Below are 8574 nucleotides of genomic sequence, written 5' to 3'. Positions count from 1 at the left end.
TTCAAAAATAAAATCGCACATAAATAAATGTAAAATATATATTTTATTAAATTTAAATGACGTGTCCCGTGTCCTAAATTTCATGAGATGCCGTATCGCATGTCCATGTCCGTGTCCGTGTCGGTGCTACCTAGCTCAAATCTTGTTAGAAAATCTTATCTAAAACTTTGCAATTTTTATTTGTCAGCGAGGACGAGCGCCCTTACTAACTCCTCCTTAGCTCCACGCTTCCACCAGTGCTCATACAAGGATCCCACAGACCTTTTATACGGAAATGGATTCTCTCCATTTCCTCTCACAATTTCTTTAAATACGGAGTATTAATATTCCCTTTCATTCTCATTTTCCTTTATTTTTATGCGTAAATTTAGAACCGTTAGATATTGTCAAAATGCGATCCGGACCATTGATAAGAACTTGTCTCTCCATTTCTTTTTAGGAAATGGAGAGAAATTGGACTCCTTTTATACTCCGTAATAGCAATCGACTTGTGTTCTAACTCCATTATGTTACGCAATAACTTAATGAATTCACTTATTTGCAGTAGGGGTGAGCAAGCTGAAGACGAATAGTATTCCTCGGTCCATACAAATTTTTTTTCGGTCTTCGGTTCGGTCCGGTCCGGTCTTGGACCGATGCTCAGCCCTAATTTGTAGACTTGATCCATATATCGAACTAAGCCGTTACATGCAAGTATGAGATTCTAACTTTATCTAATTATATAATTTATACCTCTATAATATTACACTTCAATACTTCACTCCAATACATTCCAATACTTTAAATCAAATATTTCCTTAACATAACTTATAACCTAAGTAAAACGATACAAAAAATGTTCATCTCAAAACCGACCTTACAATCTTAGCAACAATATAACCTATAGCCAATTCAATAGTGTACACGCAATATAAAAAACAAACTCTAGCACAGTAACCAAATACAAAAATGCAATTCACCTAAATTCTAATATTGGAATTAAAATCATGTGAATTACAAACCAATAAGTCTTTGGACACTATCCGTCACAAGCTGAAGACGGATAGTATTCTTCTCACAACAAGGGAAGTGGGAGGAAAATGATGCACCCTATAAATAGTGTCACTTGCATATTGTGAGAAGGGCACTATCCGTCTTCAGTTTATAACCGATAGTGTCCGTCTTCAACGAGAATTTATGATTACAAATTAGTGAAACTACTAACACACAAGTTTATTTCCCGTATAAATCAAACGAGTCCTAAACAATTACTCCCTCCGTTCCAGTGATATGTTTACACTTCTTTTATTTGCTCCTCGCAAAATAAAAAAAGTGTAAACATATCTCACTAATTTGTGAAAACAGAGAGAGTATTATCCGTCTCCTTTATTATAAAACCTCCCAACATCTACACAAGTTTTCCACACATCTTTTCTTTCTGTTTTCTCTTTATACCCCTTTTATTCTTTCGTGTTCTTAACAAAAGCATTAATATTCTCACCAAAAAAAAAAAAAAAAAAAGCATTAATATCCTTGCATTAACGGTAATCTTGGCTTGTGATTATGGCTAATCATTCTCCGGATTCCAAGGCGATTAACTCAGACCAAGGTAACTAATTTGATTCGTTATATATGTCGTTATTTTTCTCTTATTTAAGACCGTTGTAAGTGTGAAACGGATTTAAGGCGCTCGCCCCACTAGCTAACAGGCTAAGGAAAAATTTCTGATTTTTTTTTAAAGTTTACATTACGCCATTACTTGTTTGCCACAGCGGGAGTTTTTGGCACCCTAACTGTAATTTGTAAACATGAAGTTGAAATATTAGTGTACATTATTGTTTAGTTGAAGGAACAGGGGAGAACGTGCTTGCAAAACATGTCGCTTTCTTTGACAGGAACCATGACGGCGTCGTTTATCCATGGGAGACTTTCCAAGGTGAAATTACCAAACTAAACTATTCAGGATTTTTTGTCTACTTTTTTTTAGCATCAGCCGACAACCGGACCAGACTAGACTAGACTGGAGACCGTTATCTCGAAAATAACAGACCGGGTGTAGTCGGGTTTGGTCCATTTCTCCGGTCTTGACTTAATAATAGGAGAAAAAGGAACATACATCGAATATACTACCTTCAACTTTTTTGTTTTTTTGAGCATATATGTATTTTTTTTGAGCTTATTACCTCAAATTTTATTTGTTTTTGACCATATATGTATTTTTTGAGCATAATAAAGTTTATAAGTTAGATTTTAATATTTTTTCCGTCAAAACTCAAAATTAACTAAACTAATATGTAATGTTTTTGAGTTTTTCTGTAATTTTTTAGAACTTAATGTTTAAATTAATAAATTCAGAAACTTCATAGTGAAACTCAGAAACTTTAAAACAAAACTCAAAAACTTTATTATAATGCTCAGAAACTATAGAATTGGAGGTAGTACATCAGATGTATAATTCTCTTACTTACTGTAATAATAGCGTGACCCTTATAAAAAATGGTGGTGATAGTGATTTGGACCGTTTGGTGATGTATTCTTCTGATTATATGGAAACCCGTTGCAGGATTTCGGGCAATAGGGGCGGGTCTTTTGCTATCAACAGCTGCGGGCTTTGTCATTAACATGAGTCTCAGCCATAAAACCCGCCCGGTAATCCTCTCTTTTTTCAAGTTGTGACAGAAAGATGACTTGTGAGTTGTGACATGCACAAACACCTCTCCTCTTTAATATTATTTAAACTGGTTGTTAGACGTTACAAACTTATTACGGGTCACAACTCACAAATGAGAATTTGTGATTATGGAAATAATATAAATGGGAGACCCACTTGATAGGGCTATTCTAGGAAGGAAGTATGGAAACGGACAATACGTCACATGTCTATTATACCCACTACGTAGTGTAGCTAGTATGTAGATTATTGTAGAATCCTCGTATTTCTTACCTTTTCAGCTGATTTTACGAAACAGGGTCTAAGTTTAGATTGGTAGAGTATTAATGTCGACATAAATGTCGTATTATGATGCGTGTTGGTGACTTATTTGTTGCCTTGGAGTGTTGCAGGGGAAATTCCCAAATTTGCTGTTTCCAATTGAGATTAAGAATATAGCCAAAGCCAAACATGGGAGTGATTCTGGTGTCTACGACACCCAAGGAAGGTGTGTTACAAATCTCGACATCTTTTTTTTTTTTCAAATCGCTTACATCAACCTTCCTTTAATAACACTACTATGACTCCGTGACATTATAATCATGAAATTTGAATTGGTATCACAAGTAGTTTGATCATAATATCGTATTCCAGAAAGGTCGTCTTAGAGTTTTCGAGGACCCAAGATGGTTTTTTTGATTTGAACTTATAACAAATAATGTTAAAAACACTTACATTATATTTTTAAACACTTTTTGGGTATTTTAAAGGTTTGTTCCATCAAAGTTTGAAGCGATTTTCAGCAAGCATGCACATAGCAATTCTAATGCTCTAACAAGAGAAGAGCTTGGTGAGATGTTGAAGGCAAATAGACAACCAAAGGACTATTTCGGACAGTAAGCACCTCTCCTTGACGGCTCTCATTTATTCTTACGGATTTCAAACGATGATCATGAATCCCCTGTCATGCCTTAAGGCTATATAAGTTATATGCATTGTATGATTCATTCAAATAAAATTCGCGTATCAAGAGGGTCAGGCTCGTACCTTTTCCTCGTCCTTCCCACAAACAACTCTAATATACATCGTCTTAATTTTTCAGGTATGGTGCCCATATAGAATGGAAGATCCTCTTCGATCTGTGCAAGAATAAGAATGGGGTTTTGGAGAAAGACACAGTTAGAGGAGTTTATGACGGTAGTTTATTCGAGAAAATGGAGATGGAGACCAAAGCTTCTAAGAAATCGAAACATGGCTAAATTACTAAATTTACAAACGTTTGGGCCAATGCTGTTTTTATTGTGTAAGATTTAATTCGATGAAAAAAAAACACAAGTTGACGGTAATCAAAAGCGAAAATGGAGAGAACTCGATGTTATCTCCTTACATCTACGGTCTACCTACCGACTCCAACGATGAAGAATGTTTTGGGTCGGCCTAGACATTGAGGTTAATGAACCTTCTCTCAACTTCTAGTTCTGTATAGCAGGGGTGCTAAGAGAAGGAGGGTTCATTTCCTCTCAACGGTGTTGATTTAATTTCAAAGCGATCTAACGGTTTAACTTTAATCATGAAAAATTTGACATAAAAACGTTTAAACATAACATTGTCAAGTAAAACTAAAATGTTTGCATGAAAACGTTGTCTACCACGAGGACTTTATCACACACAGTGGTAGAACTAGGGGGCTAGCAGAGGCACTCGCCCCCCAGCTTTGACGAATTAAATTTTCGGAATTTTTAGTTGAAATTTTCGAAATTTTTTGAGTATACCTTATATGTTAAGACTAATGTCAAATAGATGCCACACCTAAAAATTGATGGCACGAGGGGTTCTGTGAAAACATGGAGATGAGCTTGCTAAGCTCCATTAATGGCGGAAGCATGAAAAAGTAAAGTAGAAATATTCTAGAGAATTCTTAGAGAGAGAGTAAATAAAAGAGAGATATTATTGATTAACTTAAGAATGAATGTACAGGGGAGTTTATTTATAGTAATATGTACAACAACGATTTATGTAATAACAAACTACTATACTAGTGTAATGTATTCATTCCGGGTCAACCAACACCAACAGATAGAGCAACATAGTTACCAAAGGTATGATCCACAAGCTCTTTCTCACACCCCCCCTAAGTTAGCATTGCCTTGCAAGAATTGCAAGCCTAACTTGGAAGCCAAGAACATATGTTGCGAATGACCCAAAGGTTTAGTCAAGAGGTCAGCAAGTTGCAAATTTGAACGAAGATATGCAGTTGCCAAAAAACCTTCTTGAATTTTCTCCCTCACGTAATGGCAATCAATATTCAAGTGTTTAGTGCGCTCGTGAAATACCGGATTTGCAGCTATATGTTGAGCTGCCATATTATCACAAAATAAGGTGATAGGGAGTGGAATTGTAACTCTGAGATCAGACAAGAGACCATGTAACCAGGTAAGCTCTCCAGCAGTATAGGACATGGCACGATACTCGGACTCGGCTGAAGATTTTGAAACTGTTTTTTGCTTCTTTGTTTTCCAAGAAACAAGTGCATCACCAAGAAACACACACTGCCCAGTGACAGACCTACACGTAGTCTGACAAGTACCCCAGTCAGCATCGCAAAAACCCCTTAAGCTGAGAGAGCCATCAGAAGGATAGAACAATGCAGCCTCTGAAGTCCCTTGTAGGTACCTCAACACATGCACAGCAGCCTGTAGATGTGGCTCTCTAGGAGTGCTTAAAAACTGACTTAAATGTTGAGTAGCATAGGATAAATCTGGTCTAGTCAAATTGAGGTATAACAGCTTCCCTATAATTCTTCTGTAAACTTCTGGTTCAGGAAGTAGTACACCTTTGTCTAGACTCTACTTCAATCCCTTTGGTAACGGGAAAGATGCTGATTTACAGTTCGTCATGCCTGCATCTTTCAACAGATCAAGCACATATTTCTTTTGATTTAAGAGTATCCCTTCAGAATTCCTAGTGACCTCTAAGCCAAGAAAATATCTGATAGGTCCTAAGTCTTTAATAGTGAAGGCAGAATGAAGTCTAGTCTTGAGCAATTGCAAATATGCTAAATCAGTACCGGATAACAACAGGTCATCTACATAAACCAAAGACTACAGACAAAAGTCCCTGATATTCTCTTGTGAAAAGTGAATAATCATGCTTAGATTGCACAAAACCCATGGATAATAAGAGTTTGGTGAGTTCTAGGTTCCATTGCCTAGAAGCCTGTTTGAGGCCATAAAGTGACCTTTTGAGATGGCAGACTTGACCCTTAGTAGCCTTTGAATAGCCCTCTGGTGGGTTCATATAAACATCTTCTTCTAAAAAACCATGCAAGAATGCATTGTTGATGTCTAATTGGAAAATAGGCCACTGTTTAATGGAAACAACTGCTAGAAGCATTCTAACAGTTGAAAATTTTGCCACTGGAGAAAAAGTACTTTTATAATCCTTCCCTTCTATTTGGTTAAACCCCTTTGCCACTAATCTGGCCTTATACCTTTCAATTGACCCATCAGGATGAAATTTTATCTTGTACACCCACTTTGAACCAATGGATTTGTGTCCTACTGGTAAGGTTGTCAATTCCCATGTACCATTTTTCTCTAGAGCTTCAAGCTCCTTATCCATAGCTTGCACCCACTGAGGATCAAGCTTTGCTTGCTTATAAGTGGTTGGCTCACTTATAGCCATCACATTATTTGATGATTTGACCAATGGTTCCTGATAGGTGGATTTATCAAGTAATGAAAAGGAGGCATGATGAACAGAAGTAACATTGGAAGGTATAGTAGGGCAAACAAAATCTTTGAGTCTGGAAGACACCTGCCTTGGCCTATGTGAATGTCTAACAGGAACATTGACAGTACTAGGGGCAGGTTCACCCAAAGTAGTAGTATGAATGATGTTGTGAGAGGTATTTTTAGTGGAATCATTATTTGTTGTGCTACTATTATCAAGATTGTTAGTATCTGAATTATTATGGCTTTGTAAGGTATTATGTGGCATAGTATTAATTTGTGGAATATTTTGTGATGTGTCAAACCTGGTAATATCTTCATTTGTTTCAAGTGTAACTAGGGTACTCAGGAAACAAGAATAATTGATCTGGCACAAAATTAATAGTTGATTGGGATCTGAAAGGAAATACATGTTCATGGAACACCACATCCCGGCTAATAATAAGCTTTTGTGTCTCTAAATCAAACAACTTGTAAGCTTTTTGACCATGAAGATAACCAAGAAAAATACATCTCCTTCCCTTGGCCTGAAACTTGTCTCTATGTCTAGCAGAAATCAAGGAGAAACATAGACATCCTACTGTTTTCAAACTATCATAAGAAGGGGGATTTCCCAAGAGTACCTCATATGGTGTTTTCAAGAAGGTATGGGTGTGGGTAGTCTATTAATGAGATAGGTGGCAGCAAGCAATGATTCACCCCAAAATTTCCTTGGAAGATTAGCATGTAACATGATGGCCCTAGCAGTTTCGGCTAGGTGTCGATGTTTTCTCTCAACTCGCCCATTTTGCTGTGGTACACCAGGGACACTTTTCTGATGCAACACACCTCTCTTGCTGAACAAAGATAAACAGGACTCTTGGACAATCTCTGTTCCATTATCACTTCTCACTTTCTTAATACATCTCCCATATTGGGTTTGAACTTGGTTAAAGAAATGCTCAACAGTTGAAGCTACTTGTGTCTTATCTTTCAATAAAAAAGTCCAGGTGACTCGTGAATGATCGTCAACAATGGTGAGAAAGTAATGTGCATTTGTGATGGAGGCTATCCTATAGGGTCCCCAAAGGTCTATATGCACTAAATCAAAAAGTTGTTTTGCCCTGGACAAATCTCTATCAAAAGACAACTTATGCATTTTAGCCATGACACACACTTCACAAGTATAAGAATGTAAATCAGAAACTTTAATTCCTGGAACATGTTGTAACTTTACAGTAGAAGTGTGGCCTAAACGAGTATGCAACAGATCAATAGCACTATGCGCTTTACATCTATCAACAGCAAAGCAAAGACAACAAAAATTGTTGACAGATTTAGACTCTACAGAATGTGATGCTTTAGTTACAACAGGTATCTTATTTAGTCTATTATAAGATGCTGCCAAATGCCTGAGCTTGTAAAGACCTCCATCTTTCTGCCCAACAGCTAAGATGTGATGCTCAGGGTCCTGTATGACACATTTTGCAGCATCAAAATAGATCAGCAGATTAATTCTGAAAGCTAGTTTACCCAGAGACAACAAATTATGTCTGAAATCGGGAATGAATAGGACATCATAAAGGGTGATCTCGGCGGTTATGACTATGTCACCAATTTGTTTTACTAATTTGGTGGAACCATCAGGCAATCCTACTAACACAGGTCTAGGTAAAACCTTGAGGTTGATAAAAAGATTCATTTGTGAGGACATGTGATCTGAAGCACCTGAGTCTAATATCCACTCAACATAATTCGTAGAGGATCTAGAATGAATAAAAGCATTGGAGGCCATGATTATACCTGCATAATTGGCAGAAGTAGACGAATAATCCAAGGCTCCGTTCATTCTAGCTTGCATAACATTTAAGACACGATCATATACAACATTCACCAGATCTGGATCAATTGTCTGGTGTCCCTTAGATGAAGACCCTTGCTCAAAATGCTTCTGATGCTGACTCATAGGATGTCCTCTTTTTTCATACTCAATCTCAAATGGAATATCTTCTTCCCGCACAAAGATTATTAGCATATATTTGTTAGCAAACGGCCGCTGCTTCTTGAATTTTGGACCTCCATTACTACCATGCCTGTTGAAGTAGCTAATTTTCTGGTCTTCATTCAAGTTCCAGCAGTTCTCGATAAGATGACCCCCTTTCTTGCAGTTCGGGCACCAACGCGAATCTTTAGGCTTCTGAGGTTCTGCACTGGCGTTTGAAGTTGCACTCGCAT

General features: G+C 37.2%; 1 protein-coding gene across 1 annotated transcript; it reads left to right on the top strand.

Moving 5' to 3' along the window:
* Nucleotides 1–1402: 1402 nt before the first annotated feature.
* LOC141598976 (putative peroxygenase 4) lies at nt 1403–4015 on the top strand. Its single transcript, XM_074418824.1, has 6 exons — nt 1403–1588; nt 1823–1915; nt 2543–2628; nt 3043–3137; nt 3400–3525; nt 3732–4015. The coding sequence occupies exons 1-6, from the start codon at nt 1543–1545 to the stop codon at nt 3886–3888; spliced, it is 603 nt and encodes a 200-aa protein (XP_074274925.1). The 5' UTR covers nt 1403–1542; the 3' UTR covers nt 3889–4015.
* Nucleotides 4016–8574: the final 4559 nt, after the last annotated feature.

The sequence above is a fragment of the Silene latifolia genome, chromosome 9 (genome assembly GCF_048544455.1).
Source record: "Silene latifolia isolate original U9 population chromosome 9, ASM4854445v1, whole genome shotgun sequence".
Classification (NCBI taxonomy): domain Eukaryota; kingdom Viridiplantae; phylum Streptophyta; class Magnoliopsida; order Caryophyllales; family Caryophyllaceae; genus Silene; species Silene latifolia.
This window is presented reverse-complemented; position numbering and strand designations above follow the sequence as displayed.

What these genes read in the sequence shown, in the direction of transcription:
- LOC141598976 (XM_074418824.1), top strand. Translation starts at nt 1,543, where the DNA reads ATGGCTAATCATTCTCCGGATTCCAAGGCGATTAACTCAGACCAAG. An exon ending in GGCGATTAACTCAGACCAAG is followed by an intron (nt 1,589 to 1,822) that starts GTAACTAATTTG and finishes ATTATTGTTTAG; the next exon opens with TTGAAGGAACAGGGGAGAAC. An exon ending in GTCTACGACACCCAAGGAAG is followed by an intron (nt 3,138 to 3,399) that starts GTGTGTTACAAA and finishes GGTATTTTAAAG; the next exon opens with GTTTGTTCCATCAAAGTTTG.